Raw genomic sequence first — 15,969 nt, forward strand, 5'->3', positions numbered from 1 at the left:
TCACCTCTTTTTCAAAAGCAGGAGAGTTCATTATAATACAGGAATGATGTCACAGCCTTGGGTGAAACCAGTAGCAGTAGGGGTTCAGTCTGTGATTTCTGAGTTTCTAAGCTAAAGATATAGGCTATCTATATTAAAATCTAATCTACCTCACGACCTAGACACTGAAGCTCTGGCAGCGTGATTTACTTCTATACAACATCAAGATAACATAGAAGTGAGCAGAATGTAACATTGTGCAGGCTTTGGCCTCATATGAAAAATAAAAGAACACACAGTCTAATTTTTTTGCTAAAAGAACATGAGTCATCCTACAAACCACCTAAATAATAGGTCTTTTTTTTGAAACTAGCAATACTTTCTTTCAAAAATGCCTTTCCTTTCTTTTAGGTCTTTTCAGACACTAACTCCTACCTCCCAGACCCATGGATGCCGCAGAGTTCCGCAAAAGAGGGAAGGAGATGGTGGACTATGTTGCCGATTACCTGGAAAAGATAGATAAACGACAGGTCTTCCCAGATGTGGAACCAGGATATCTGAGGCCGCTCATTCCAGATTGTGCACCGCAGGATCCTGAGAGCTTTGAGGATGTCTTTAAAGACATTGAGAAGATCATTATGCCAGGGGTAAGAAAAAGTTCATCTGTAGTGTAAAAAAATGGATCTTTACTCAATACTGTACTTAGATATTCAGAGGCTTAAAGGCAAGTGTCGGTGGAAGCTGTCCAGGTAGATTGTGCAAAAACAGTAGCACTATTTGTAGTGCCAGCTAGCTTTTAGGAGGCACTACAATTAGCTTTTAGGAGGCACAAGTCTACTGCATATCCATATTTAAATAAGTTCGAACACTTCACACCGTTTATGTTTTCTGTTCTTGCTAAAAATAATCCAATCATTCTTACACTTTGTGAGGCTTGCTTTTGGAAATCTTCTTTCCCCTCCTAAGTTCAGGAAGGGAGAATGCAGGGAGGAAGGGGACAGGCTGTTCTCACTGGTGGCCAGCGATAGGACGAGGGGTAATGGCCACAAACTGAAGCATAAGAAGTTCCGTCTCCAGGTGAGGAGCAACTTCTTTACTGTGAGGGTGACAGAGCAGTGGAACAGGCTGCCCAGGGAGGTTGTGGAGTCTCCTACTCTGGAGGTCTTCAAAACCCGCCTGGATGCCNCCTGGATGCCACCCTGTGCCACATGCTCTAGGTGTGCCTGCTTGAGCAGGAAGGTTGGACTAGATGATCTGTAGAGGTCCCTTCCAACCTTAAATATTCTGAAATATTCTGAAATATTCTGAAATTGTCTATGGCAAAGCTTCATAACTTTCAGTTTCATGTGATATTTTTGCTGCTTGCAAAGCACAGTAAATATTTTACTAAATGGGATTTTTACTAGTCTGGCTTATATAAAATATTTCTTCAGGCTGTTCTTTAAATGTCACAATTCCCTCCTGGGATATCTTTTTATTACAGAGCTGACAAGAAATTATTTTTCCCAATACTTGGTCTGTTGACTTTCGTAAATACTGATTTCATCAAGTACTTTTTAAGGCAGATGGCTACTACCTAAATAGCCTTCAGACAGATCAGTACTGAACAGACAGTGCAAAACAAAGCATTTGACATTGGTTCAATTCTGAATCTTTCTTGATATTTTTTCATTCATGGTTTACCTTTTAAAATTTGAATATATGTTTATCTTTTAAGGTCTCTCAGTAACTTGAAGAGAATCAGATGACTAGTAAATCTTAATGAGGAATCTCTTTTTTTGGATCTCTGCAATACTCGATTTGAGTTGTTTCTCTGCATATAAATAAGTGATATGATCACTATATGACAAGACATGGAACCACAGCTCTGCAAATGTGTGTAGTCAGTATACAGCAATACCAATTCCTTTTCATTGACCAGTGTAAATATTTGATGTTTGATATGTTTTTATCTTGTTTGCCTTGGAGCCAACTGTGCTGTCCTTTCAAAGGTGGATCTTCCACTGGAGTCAGTGGAAATCTGTCTATTCTACTCAAAGATCTCCGAAGTTTTAATTGAACAGAATTAAATCAGTGCAGATTCAATAAGAGAATCACGGTCAACACATGAAAATCCTTTCATTGCTGCTCCCAGATACAGAAGTTGTTAGTGTCTATATAATAGTGTGTGTTTAATATTGCATATAGTGCCGTCCACTGTAGTTCATTTTAAAGACAGCTTATACCAAAAAATCATACCTAACTGATCATAACATGTCCCTGAAAAATATTTAATTATGAGAACCTTTCCTTTTTGATTGGAGAAAAAAGCTAAGCCATTCCCTTAGTGTGTGAGATAGAACATGAAACCAGACCACTTTGCTTTGAGGCAGTCAGAATACTGTTTGGATAACATCTGATAAAAATAATGCCAATTTAAAAAAAAAATAAAGCCTAGTCACTTGAGAATTAGGAGTGAAACATTGCGTTCCAATTATGTCATCAAGACATCAGACATCACATTCTCTCTTAGGTAAATTGGTTTTTGTTATTATTTTAGATGTTTATATGACCTACAAATAAGTAGACTTTTGAAAAATAGTACATTCTGAAGAAAAAATTCTCTATCCAAAACTTTTTATGATGTGAAATAGTAGTGTTTTAAACACATAAAAAGAAGACATACAGATGTCCTTGTTCTTGAAGCAGCTCTAATTATTGTTTATGCCTTGTTTATCCTAAGTACCAAAGTTTCATGTGAAATCAGAATTACAGAATTGTTGACCACTCTGGAAACTGGTCAAGTCCCACCCACCTGCTCAGAGCAGGAGCAGTTAGAGCAGGTTGCTCAGGATGGAGGGCAGTTGGGTGTGGAGTATCTGTAATGATGGAGACTCTGTAGCCTTTCTGGGCAACCTGTTCCAGTGTTGCCCAGACTTCCCACACTTTTCCTATGTTTAAGTGGAATTTCCTGTATTTCAAAATACTTACCCTGCATCACACTTACTTAGGCTGTAATTCCACAGCATGACAATGAGTATGTTATAGGAGACAGTGTCAAAAGCCTTGCTGAACATCAGGGAGCCACAAGGGCAGTCTGGCTCGTGGGAAGGTGAGCTGGGAACAGAGGGAAGTAGTAGGACAGGTGTAAGTAGTGACCTAACCAACAAGAAGCCAGGATGCAGAGGGGTCAGTCTGCTGTGACAAGGCAGATCCAAGGCCGAATCAGAAAGCTGAGCCAGTGGGACCAGGCCCAGGTCAGATTCATGAAAGGAGGAGACTGCCTACAGATCTGCTTCAGAGCTGTGCTGTAGCACAGGCAGGGGCCAGTAGCAAAGCCTCAGCTTGAAATCCATTCAAGGAGAAAGGAAGAGCTTCACTTCAGCTCTCTTCACAGCAGCTCCTCTCAGAAATAGAGCTGACCTTGGATTCAGCTCAGTAAAATCATCAGCTTATCCAACTAAACTCCTGGAAAGGAGATGCTTTCCAGGCCCTATCAGCAAAAACAAAATAAACATTATTCAGTGCTCTCCCCTTCATAAATCCGCAGTGACTTATCACAGTCACTTTCTTCCCTTTAATGTTTAGAAATGGGTTCCAGACAGTATTGTCTTTCCTGGGATCAAAGAGAGGCTGAATAGCTTCTAGTTCCTGATCTTCCTTCTTGTCCTTGAAGACATGAGAGGCTTTTGCATTTTCCAGTCCTTAAGAACCTGTCCTGATTGTCATGACCTTTGAAAGATGCTTGAAGGTGGCCTCACATTGACATCAGCGAACTCCTGCAATGCTTTGGGGCTGCAAGTCCCATCGGGAGTTATGTAGTGCCCAGTTTCTTTAAATGTTCCTTAACCTGATCCTTATACAGAGTAAGTCTTCACTGTTCCAGACTTCCCCGCAGGTCTCAGGAATCTAGGCCTCCTGAAGGCAAATCTTACCTAGGTGAAAAATACATCTAGGAACCTTGGCCTTTTCTATGTTCTTTGTCACCACGTCTGTGACTCCAATCATGACGTTCACATTTTCCCTATTGAAGACTCATTGAAGACACTCTTGTTGCTCTTCACATGCCTTGTCAGATTCTACTTCAGATGGACTTTCTGCTTCAGGTTCTACCCCTGCATCTTCAGAAAGTGTTTCTATAATCCTCCTCTCCTAGCTCCTGACCCTCCACCCTTCTCTTAAAGCTTCCTTCTAGTTTTGGGGCTTTGCCAGGACTTCACTCTTCATCCATGCAGAAATCTTTCCACTCTTGCTTGAGTTTCTTCTAGTGGAGATGGACAGCTTTGAAGATGTGATCCGTGAAAATCAACCACCCCTTCTTCTTCCCTCCAGGACAATATCCCATGGGTTCCTTCCAAGTAGGGCCCAGATGAAGCTAAAGTCTTCTCTCCAGAGGTTAAGGATGTATCTAGTTGCCTCCTTGCAGGCTCCTAAATTCCTGAATTGCTTGTGCCTTGCTGTGTTTTCCCTCCACCACATACCAGGATGGTTGAAATCACCATGGCTGAGGTTCAACAGGTTCAGGTGCTTCATGGGACACAGCTCTCAGCCCCTCATTGCAACCAGAGCACTGCATCTAGTCTGTAGGTCCACTTGCAGATCAACAAGTGGAGCAGGAGCCATCCTCCTTGTGTCAGCAGTCACAAGCCTTCAGCCTTAGCTGTCTTGGAAATCTCCGTTTCCTGCCTGTCTGTCCTTTGGTACATTTGAGGGTTTAGGCTTGGTGTGCAGCGCTTGATGTGGGTCAAGGCCTCTCATGTGCTTCGGTCGATGCTAGCGACGTCCAGCACATCACTGCCACTGCAGAACCTGGACTTCTTCAAAGAAGACATGAAGATGGTCACACCTCCACACTTTGTCCAGAGCTGGTAGAGTCCCACAAGTCATTCTTTTCTCCTTCATGTTGACTTATATACTGAGGTGGCTGCGTTCAGATATTTGCTACTTATGGCTTAAAAGTGAAAGTGCTTTTCCTTCAACAAATTCAGAAGAGCAAAAATCAGTTAATTCACATAATAAAATCTCAAGAGATAATGCAGTTTCTGTCTTTACCTAACAGGAAAATAAGCATTCGTGAGCTTGTAGGGGTAACATCTATTTATGGAGATTTCATATGATACAGACCAAAATGTTCTAAGTTCCTGGTATTAGCACAGGGCCTGAGGGAACGACTGCTCAAATCTGATCATCACAGCAGTGGGTCTTGGTGGAAGGGATCTGGATACAAAAACATTAGTGGCAGACACCCTTGTCTAGCAAACATTCTTTGCTCTCAGGAAATGTAGCTCCTTTTCTAGAGCCTAAAATGATCAAGTTCAGTTGTGGTTCTAAGTAACAGTACTGAAGGGCCTGATTACCCATTTTATATTGTCATTAAGCTATTAACTTTCAGCAAACTCTGTCCCAATCTGTGGATAAAAGAAGACTTTTTTTTAGCCTAAGCAAAGCATGGAAAGAAAGGAAACATTAGATGAAATCTGGGAAACAAAATAGCTCTGAGAAGAGTTAGAGTGGGAATTATTGAACTTAAGGCACTTGTCTATCACTGTTTATCAGCAGAGGGCTGAACAAACAAGCATCATTAGGGTCATGCTCTTTGCGGTACTTACATGTGTGTGTTTGCTCCACTGTGGCAAAATAAATGAGTTTTACAGCTGCGCTAAGAGAAAGGGGGAAGGGGAGTCAGGAGAAGAGAGGAAGAACCAGCTGCACTTGCCCGGGGGCTTTTGGCCTTTTTCTGCTTTGTGCGAGTGGTGAGACTAGAATCTGCAGTGTTTCATCAAATAAATGGCTCCCAGCAAGTAGCAGTTTAACTTGATTAGCCCTAGATGAATGTCACAAGTCTGACAGATCACAGAGTATTATAGCTGGGGAGGTGAACAAGGGTAGCCCTGGCTGATGATAAATGTCAGTGAAAGTCAGTGCATGTGGGTCCTATCAGTAACTGCTGGTTGTTCAGTTTTGCTAGCTGTGAAGAGCTGTGTCCTACCCTATTTTTTTTTCTGTTTCATGAAAGATGACACAAAGAGAAATGCACTTTTTTTTTGGCATCTCTGATATCTCTAAAGTTCATAGCTGTTGCTTTTCCAATTTCTTACCAAAGTACGAGCTAATCTTTACATGGGTTAAAAGTGTGTATTTAAGTTTTCGGTTCTAGAACCCAAATTCCAGAACTCAAGTTTGGTTCTGGAATATTTTGATTCAGTCATATTTTACATAAAAAATATCCAACATAGAGAGTATTAACAGTCTATGTAGAGGTTTTCCATATTTAGATGACTCCTTTGGCCTAGTGATCTTTGTCTTTTAGCAAAAAGCTTCCACTGTTGGGTCATCTTGATCCCCAAGACAGCTCAAGCTTACTCAGAAGAAGCAGAGAATGGGGGGAGGAAAGAAGGAAGGAAAGAATTTACTGAAAGGCTAAGAAACGTCACAAGACAATACTCTTTGACATTAGCATGGTGAATCATGTCATGGCCACAAGTACTCTAAAAGAGGTTGTTGCAGTAAAGAGGGAAATTATGGTCATATATAAGAAAAAAAGGCAAAAATGTCACCAGTGGTTTGCCTTTGGATATATTTGAGCAGATTTGCACCTACTGACCAGTAAGAGTAAAATCTTGAATATACCATGGACAGGGCTAGTTTAGAAATTGGAAAATTGTCTTGGGCTGGGGTTGATTTGAAAGAGATGAGGCACCTGAAAGATTATACAGGATATAGTGCAGCGGAGAAAGCTGTATCATCTGATTTGTTACGTACGCAAGAGTTAGGACAAGGTTTCCTGTATTATGAGCATATTCTTTAAGAAAGAGCTGGATGTTGGCATGAAAAAAAAGTTAGAAGAGGAAATGGAAGGGCTATCTGCAGCATGCAGAGAAGTGCAGTACGGAAATCTCTGAGTTAGCTCCAGAGCCAGAAACCTTATCACAGGCTGGGAGAGAGGGGAGTGGGAAAGATAAAATTAATCTGAGATGGGAATATAGAAGAAAACAGCAAGGAAGACACTGAGCTGGGGCTATCTCTTACTGTTCTCCAGTTATAACAGAACTCCAGTATTTAGAAAAAAACAGTGCAAGAAGAATCGAGGTTTAAGAAACTCAGATGTGTCTGGCTTTGCAGACAAAGGATTTTATAGTTATTCTGATGAATTCTTGCTTGAGTCTGTCTAATCTTCTCAAAGCTCATTTTTCTTGTATTTGCCTTTATCTGGAATGTGAATGTCTTTTGTACTAAACATATCATATCTCATTATTTTTCCAACGAATATTGCAATATGGCAATCCATTTCCTGTTTTCAGATTTTATTAGATTCAAAATGTGGAGCACTATCAAATATCTCACAAATTCTTTAAAATTGCTTAGAGGTTGCACAAAATGATTCTTCTTGTTGTGTACTAGTTTTTGTGCAGTGATTGGAATGTTCTCTCATAACGGTACATACAAATTGAAATTGTACATAAATCACCATTTCATGTAGGAGAAAATAGTGTAATTTCCCATAGATAAAGTATTGGATACTTAACGGACTATTTCGTTTTGTGGTGGGGGCTTCTTGGCTAAATTTAGTGTCTGAATTTAAACAAATATCTCCATAATGTGGGTAAGAAGGTGCTTTAATAGAGGAACTGTTTAGATCTCTACTTGCTAAGATGCCTTTGCTCCTCATGACAGAGATCAAAGAACATAAGAACATGGAGAGTCCTGGAAAGCAGAGGCAGAAGCTCAGTGTCCAGCATCAAAACACACACTGACACTGCCTGTGTAATTCCTGTCCTTGAGGCAGACAAAGGGAGAACTTGAATTTCTAGGGGTGATGGGAGATGGAGGGTATAAGAAATAAATTCAATTGAATTCTTTAGTCCTAAGGAACATTAAAAAAATAAGAAAAAATATTAGAAGGTAGACTCCTTTAAAAACTGGGATCCAGTGTTACACCTGTGTTGTAACACTGTTGACAATTCCATGCCACCAGTCTCAAATTCTTCCATGATTTCATGACACTTTGTTTCCCATAGAAATTGAAAATGACTCTTTTTCTCTTAATACAGGTGACTCACTGGCACAGTCCATACTTCTTTGCCTACTTCCCTGCAGCCAGTTCTTTCCCAGCTCTTCTTGCAGATATACTGTGTGGTGGAATAGGATGTGTTGGCTTCTCATGGGTAAGTCTACTGGTAGTAGATACTGCTGTGGGGTAATGCTGCTTCACCTTGTCAACATTTTAAACATTCCAGTAACATTCTTAAAATAAATGATTGATTAATAGCAATGAAGTCACAAGGCTATTACAGACAAATTTACTTGTGTAATTAAGTGCTTTCACATAGAAACCTTGAACATATCCAGTAATAAAAGCCTGCTACCAGCATTTAGAATTAGTAGTGAGAGCACCCGTGCACCTGCATTTCTGGACCCATAATAATCCTAAGAAGCGAGTGCAGGCCTACTGATAACTCATTAAATAATATGACTGTTGCCTATCACCTGGTGCTATGATTTTGTTTATCATCTGCATTAATGGAAAATTGTATTGGGAAAAACAAACACACATCAAGTTCGGATGAGCTCTTCTCAAAAGTGTTTGCTAGCTGATGTGAAAAAATATGCAAGGCGCAAATCCTAGGTTTCACATTGGATAATCCTGGTTCTATGTGAGATCCTATGTCGAGATTTTTTAATATATATTAAGAATACCATGCACAAAATGACGTTCACATCCCTAATTTAGTTGGTAAAGTTGTTCAACTAGTCTCTATCTCCATAGCCAAGACAGAAAGGGAAATGCCCTTCCTCTGGTGGATCCTACCCCTCTGCTTGGTCTAGCAAGGTCATTCGCTTTGCTTCATTTTTCAACACAGGCTGCAAGTCCAGCTTGCACAGAGCTGGAGACCGTCGTGCTGGATTGGCTAGGGAAGATGATTAATTTGCCTGAAGAGTTTTTAGCTGGGAAGGATGGACAAGGTGGAGGCGTCATTCAGGTAAGACAGGACAGAATATGTGGTGAATTTGTAGTTAAGATTTGGCAGAAGCTTCATACTAACACATTAATAAAGGGAAGATATATTTTTGCTGCAACCTGAGTTCCTTTTAGATTTTTAGATTGACATACTATAAGAATATCCATAGGTGGTTACAACCAGTTATGGCTGTAATTTTTTGATTCTCAAATTCTCTCCTCTGCGAAAGTTTGTTAGTAGGCTAACTTTACTGCCCAATTTTGGATTTATCATTCAAACTATAATGTTAAAAAATCAGTAGAATGAAAAGTGAGCACAGAGAAGCTTATCAACACTCTTAAGGAATGTTGCATGGCCAAAAATCGAGCGTAACTTCTCAAAAAGAAATTATCTGAAGGATTTATGCAGTGACAGAAGACATTAAAGCACCATGAAAAGGGATTAGAAAGGCTTCCATGAAGTTCACCTTAGACATGATCAAGCATTGCTTAAATCATTTTCCAAAACAACCCTCCTTTTTTCATGAAAATAGTAAATAAAAAACGTCAGAGATCAAGCAATGGGTAAGAAAGACAGCAGAGAATCTACCATAAGTAGGAAAAAAATAGTATAGTAGAAACTCTTATCAATCTCTGTTAAAGCAGCTGGATTAATCTGAAGTCTTCCTTCTATAACAAAACAAAATGTTGGCATATAATGATAAAATGAAGCTGCTTAAAATTAGAGTCTGAAGGATTTAGATACAAACTGCAGACTGAACTCTGGTACCCAAAATAGAAAAAAAGTTCCCAAGCTGTTGAAAAGTTGACTGCTTAATGAAAGCTTGCAGCTTCCAAACAGCACAAAATTCATACAGTAAGGAATATATTGTCAGTGGACAAGCTTGAATACATAATAAAGCAATACTGTGTGTTTAGATGCTTCTCTACTGGTGTATAGTCTTTCTGCAAATGCAAGAACAAACATTTATCTAATTAATATGACAAATATTATCTAATTAATATAGATTAATAATAGAATTATAATCTAAATAACAAATATTTGTCTATTTAAAACAGATCTTTATAGTGATGAAGACTAAATCTTAAATAATTGTTCTGTGCTGCTTTAATAATCTATGGAGTCTATTTTTTGAAGGACAGGGTACAATACATGTTCCTCTAAAATAGACCTCTAAATGGGTTTGAGTTACATGCTAAAAGTAGGTGCTTCTTTCATTGATCTCAACTTCAAAAACAGAATGTTCCAGTGAATTTTGCCACACATTTTCGAAGTCAAGTATGAATTTAAACTGTTACCATGACCTAATGAAAACTTTTTCTCCACTTACACCATTGTATATCCAGAGTAACTCCTTACTCATCCTGCTTGCTGTTATTTTCATTACAATGAGTCTGCTTTTTTTTCTTTTTTTTTTATTCAAGAAATCAAGCTCTTGTCATGTGTCTCAGCAGCATTTATGTTATCCCAGTGAAAGCAAGCAATTATGCCTGATGATTATCAGCAGGAAATATTGCCCTTTGAGACTGACAACACCAATTGCCCATAATTTTCATCAGATACCAGTCACTTTCAGGAATCGAAACGTGTTCTGTGCTCCTGCTTATGATGAAGCCATTTGCGCTGTAGATCTTCAAGAACATCTTGTTCTTGAAACAATAATGATACACACAAGAGAGGGTGAGGCAAAGACAGCACAAGTGTGTGAAACTGCCAGTCATTCCCGTGGTAAATACCAAGTAATTATTGCAGCATTGGGTAAAACTGAGCCTTCGAAAACTGGCTCTTAATTACATTTGGAAGTCGATGTCAATATGAAGCTCTTTGTTGCGTACAGGATGACACTTGAAAATGGCAAAAGATGAAAGGAAATTTCGGTGCAGGGCTCTGGTGGACATGAGCATCAGCTCTCTCCGATATTTCTTCCGCCACTTGAGCCCGCTTGCCATGGCAACCTTTGTTTGCCCGCGGTGAAAGGAAAGGTATCATCATCCTTCACTTAATCCCGGGTACAGCTTTCGAGAGGGGGAAAAAATATCTTTTACAAATGAGTGAGAAAGCGACTTGCTTTCCAAAGCTTGTCTGAATATAGCACATAGGTATCCCGCTGTTCATTCCAGATAAACTGCTGAAAAAGATGCTTTTACTTTGAATTTTAAAAGGGTTTTCTTGCTTTGCAAAGAAACAGTGTTTTATGGGTGACACAAAACAAGACTCAACCTATCACAGGTCTGGCAAGTCTAAATGATTTTTGTTGTCGGTAAGCTGAGCAAAGAACCAAGGCATTTTTTACCCCCAAAATATTCAGTGCAAGACTTTGGTGCCAAGCGTAGAGAATAGCCCTGTGAGCCAAGTTCTGTGAACACTGTCAGCTTTAGTATAAAAGAGGTGACAAGCAGAAACTGAGGCAAGGTGAAAAAGAGCCCATGTCTCTACTGCGACATCCAAATGTGTTTCCTAGTTACTGGGTTCAGGCATCCTAAGGCTGTGTCCCACCTCCTTAAGACAAGGTTCATTCATTCATCCATGTTTCCACACAAGGAGACTCATACAAGGGCTGTTGCTTAAGCTAACGAGGCATCAGGCCAGTGGGATGCCAGGACATTTTGTGACACTCATAGATTGACCCTACTCTTTTGCCTGTGATTTTCCCAGGATCATCCAGGCAATCGCAAGCAATGGGGACTTAATTTTGCAAATATCAAATTAATACCTTAATTTTTAAAATATGCTTCAGCTGTATATTTTTGTCCATATCCCTTATATGCACTGGAAAGACACAGCATTTTTATAATTGAGCTAATAGGTGACGTTCTTGGATATAAACCTTTCTTCATACCTGCTTGATATCTTCAAATAACTGGACACTAAATAGAAATTATATTCTAGCTTGCTAGACTGTCCTGAAATACAAACATTTTTCACCATTACTTAGATATCACTGTGTTGAGCATGTGAGAAACAGCTTTGCTAACAAAAGATCTGATGACAGAAGTTTCTTTTCATGAAACATGCATCAGATTGGATTCATCTCACATTTTGTCAGCTAGAAAAACACTTTTTAGAGGAGCTGGTTATCTAAGCTGAGGATATGTAGATGATCTTACTGCTTTGTGGATATGGTTTCCTCTCTACACTGAAGACTGGCAGACCCTAAGCAATTACTTTATTTTAGAAATTTAACACATTAATAATAATGTGCTCAGCAGCAGCCAGAATGAGTGCATGAAATTGTCTCGACAACGAGTGGAGGCTTAGAGTAAGAGAAATAAGAACAACTGTTTTCTTCTGGAACCTCCTGTTGAACCTTCCTTTGATTGATCCTACAGGGAAGTGCCAGTGAAGCCACACTGGTTTCACTGCTTGCTGCAAGAACAAAAACTATTAGAAGGGTGCAATCAGAAAAGCCTGAGGTAACAGAAGCAGAAATCATGGGCAGGCTGGTGGCCTATGCTTCGGATCAGGTGAGTACCTCTCAAAAACATAGACCTGGAAGCATGGGGTCTATACTTTCTATACTTATTAATTGCAGCCATCCTGATTGGCAGGTATGAACTCTTTGGAGAAAGACCTTTTTTAGGTTTTTTTTTTTTTTTTCTATTCTTTTTATATGTCATTACTGATGTACTGGAGTCTCATGTGTGCTGCTGTAAAACAAAGAATAAATTTCCAGAGGTCAGTGTCGCATAAGTATTTTGCTTCTTCTCTGCAAAGAAGTCCATTTGAGCTATATATACTTGAGTTCAGGTGATTCTTTCAACTGTTTAATGAATCTAGATCATCTATTGTCAGACCTGGGCATGTGTCTCCATATGTGCACACATAATTTTCCCCTATACACACATACGCACACATAAATATACATAAATATACATAAATATACATAAATATATCCACCCCTTGTATGCTTGCATGTATGCAAGTGTATGCACACACAAACCTACTGCCTGAGTACAAAGCAAACTGGTCATAATACTTGACAAAATTGAAAACATTCTTTTTAAAAGGGTCCTAAAATATGCATGTGTCACTGTAGCTGAGAAATCTTCTAAGCAAACATAATCCTTGATTTCTGACTGTGAGTGGTATTTAGCAGACTGAACTGGGCTGAATTCTCAGCAGGCTGAGACCATGAGAGGCTTTTACTGCTAATGAGAGCAAATTTTAGTCTTGTAGGTTCTGCTGCTCCTACATGTCTAAAACTCTAATCCTACTGAAGGGCCAAGCAACGCTGCTTTTCTCAATAGCTGTGACATTTTCTTATCTAAATGTCAATGATTGAAGGAACTTTCTTAGTAGTGCCGTTCAGTTTGAAGTAAAGTCTAATTTTGCAGGGTGAACCAGGCAGGTTTCAGGTTTGCCTTGATTTACTAAACTAAGTGTACGTTAAGGAGGACAGCAATTTAAAAAGTACTCTTGCTCTTTGCTAGTAGGAAAGGGGACTATGCTTGTAGGGTGAGAATGAGTCAGTCACAATAATAAAGTATCAGGAGAGGTTACTGCTTTCGAAAGACACCAAAAATGTGTATCCCTTTTTTTGCGCAGATCGCTGATCCCAGGGCTCTAACTCTGACCCAGTGATGCACATAGCCCTGTTATTTGTTTTCCCATTTTCCCCCTGTAAGTGGCTGACCTGAAATGAGGACTGACAGGCTCTCATGCGCACTGAAGGTCAGAGGCTTTGCTGTTTACAGAAGGATTCGCCTTAAGATATTGCTGACCTTTCAGGGAAGATTGTTGCTGAGCTCACCGGTGCGCCTGCGTTAAGAACGGACCTGTGTGACTCATATACAGTAATCCATGAAAGAAAGAAAGCCTAAGCCCTCCTTTCGGAGAGAAAATCATGCACTGGCAGAGCAAAACAGTGCAAGAAGGGATTAGGAGGCACGCAAAAACTTGGGTAGTAGGGATATCTGAAGCAAAGAGCTGAAGCTAGGCCTCTGATATCCTGGGAGACCACCGTAACTTTGAGACATTTCAAGAGAATCTTTATCCCACTGATACTGTTCATTGTATAGATGAGCGCAGAGCAGAATTGGGAATGAGGCTTTTCCCAATGACTACCTGTGGGTTTGGAGACAGCTGAAAAGGATCCCTGACCCTCTTCAGTGGCTGACTTATCCTGGCTGAGGCTCTTCTTGTGCAGGACACTGCACCCCGGAGCTGTGAGGGACATTCAGGAGAGACCTGACCGTGTGGAACAAGGACAGAATTTGGGGTGGTTGTTTGGTATTCTGAAATTTACTCAGGTCATTCACTTCATCAAAACTTCTTTGCCTTTTCCTTCAGCTGGCTTAAGTAAGTGCCCAGTGATATTGCAGATTTCTCTTTAGTACCTTGCTCTCTCTTAGGACAGCAGGATATTCTTGGGCACGTTGCTGAGGACTAGGAATTCCACAAGACAACACGACACTAAAGATTTGTTGTAATGCAAGAGCATATTTGTGGTTTTAACCCTAAGAGTATGAATGGCAGTATGAAATGTTATAAAGCAGCCTTATTCATTTTTTGCTAGTTTGTGAGTTTGCTCATTTACAATCCCTTCCCTGTGTAAATTGCTTATAAAAATAATCTCTTCCCATTTTACACTTAAATAAAGCATGATATTGTGGTGGTAAATGTATTGTGTTCCATTTCAAAAGCCAGTTCTATTTCACAACTTGACTTCCAAGTTTTCTCAAGTTGGTGCCTCATTAGTTTACCATGGCACTTTGACAAAAGGCACAATTGAGATATAAAATTTAATAGTAATTCTACTTTTAAAAGGAATAATTTCAGGGATATATGAAGTTGAAAGGCAAGAACGTCATCTCTTTTGCTGAATCTCTAGTTTAGATTAATCTTTTCAATGATTTATGTTAAATTATAACATAATTAGGAAGTGCTGCTGTAGGCCCTAGCAAGAACCAACTAGGATGGCATGAAGATTAGAAATGAGAACAGAAAGGATATGAATAGGTGGGGAATTTTGTTCTCTGAGATTAATTGTAATTAAAGAAATCTTGTAAGATGGAAAGTAAAATAGTTTTTTTCTTTTTTTTTTAGTCATGCTGTAAAAAAGAGTTATTTTGTGGCTAAATTGGCCTTTTATTATTAACAGAAATACAATTTTTCATACTCTTTAGAGAAGAGATGTGTTAAGGATTAAGGAATTCCACAGTAATATTTTTATTCTTCTGTAAAGAAATATGCTTTGTGTTTTAAAAAACTATCTGAGAGGTATCCAAATCAAAGAGTTTGTAAGTGGAATCATTCACTGAGACTGCATTCACTGAGACTGTGATTTATTCAGCAAGTAATCTAAAACAAAATAATAATACAAGAAAATATTTCAATCTAAACTATATTATAACATACACTTTTTTTATAGTTCAGCAAACCTGCACACTGTGAAAATACTCTCTTGAGAAACTAGATCATTATGAAGCAGGCTGACTGTCTTTTGGTTGATTTGGAGCTAAATCCTGAAGCTCTTTATCAATCCAACCTAATTCTGAGAGCATGTTAGTTAAAGCTCTCATTAAGGTTAATTGGACTCTTGTCTGAATGAGACCTTAGCAATGGTTTCAGAAATACTTCAGAGTTACTATTGGGGGTGGGGATGTGAGGGTGAATGAGTATGAGAGAAAGGGACAGAGCAAGTCTTACAATGTTTGTTACCACCAACAGCCTCAGGATCTCAGATGTTGCTTTATTTGAATTAAATTATTCTTTTATTCTTTTTTTTTTCAAATTCAAATGAATGTTTTACATACCAGTAGTAGGTGGCTGCCTTAAAACTTATCCGCTTCCTTGCAGGCCCATTCGTCTGTGGAAAGGGCTGCATTAATCAGTGGTGTGAAGATAAAAAGTGTTCCTTCGGATGAAAGATTTACTGTTTGTGGTTCAGCTCTAAAGAAAGTTTTGGAGGAAGACAAAGCTGCTGGTCTTATCCCATTCTTTGTAAGTACTGGGTTTTAATTTGTCAGTGGATATGTTGCTTTAGATAGGCTGTTTCTGAGATGAGTAGATGCTCTCATCCCTAACAGGAATTAATGGGCAGGCTAACTAG

General features: G+C 39.2%; 1 protein-coding gene across 4 annotated transcripts in view; it reads left to right on the forward strand.

Moving 5' to 3' along the window:
* DDC (dopa decarboxylase) overlaps positions 1 to 15,969 on the forward strand; it is a 64,664-nt gene that overhangs the window by 16,677 nt on the left and 32,018 nt on the right. For all 4 annotated transcript variants that reach the window (XM_026038361.1, XM_026038362.1, XM_026038364.1 and 1 more), the window contains exons 2-6: positions 391 to 626; positions 8,010 to 8,123; positions 8,820 to 8,939; positions 12,248 to 12,382; positions 15,717 to 15,860. In XM_026038361.1, the coding sequence (XP_025894146.1) occupies positions 426 to 626; positions 8,010 to 8,123; positions 8,820 to 8,939; positions 12,248 to 12,382; positions 15,717 to 15,860 (714 nt within the window). In that variant the 5' untranslated portion in view covers positions 391 to 425. The remainder of the gene's footprint in view (positions 1 to 390; positions 627 to 8,009; positions 8,124 to 8,819; positions 8,940 to 12,247; positions 12,383 to 15,716; positions 15,861 to 15,969) is intronic.

The sequence above is a fragment of the Nothoprocta perdicaria genome, unplaced genomic scaffold (genome assembly GCF_003342845.1).
Source record: "Nothoprocta perdicaria isolate Ctin4 unplaced genomic scaffold, notPer1 scaffold_209, whole genome shotgun sequence".
In the NCBI taxonomy this organism is placed as follows: Eukaryota; Metazoa; Chordata; class Aves; order Tinamiformes; family Tinamidae; genus Nothoprocta; species Nothoprocta perdicaria.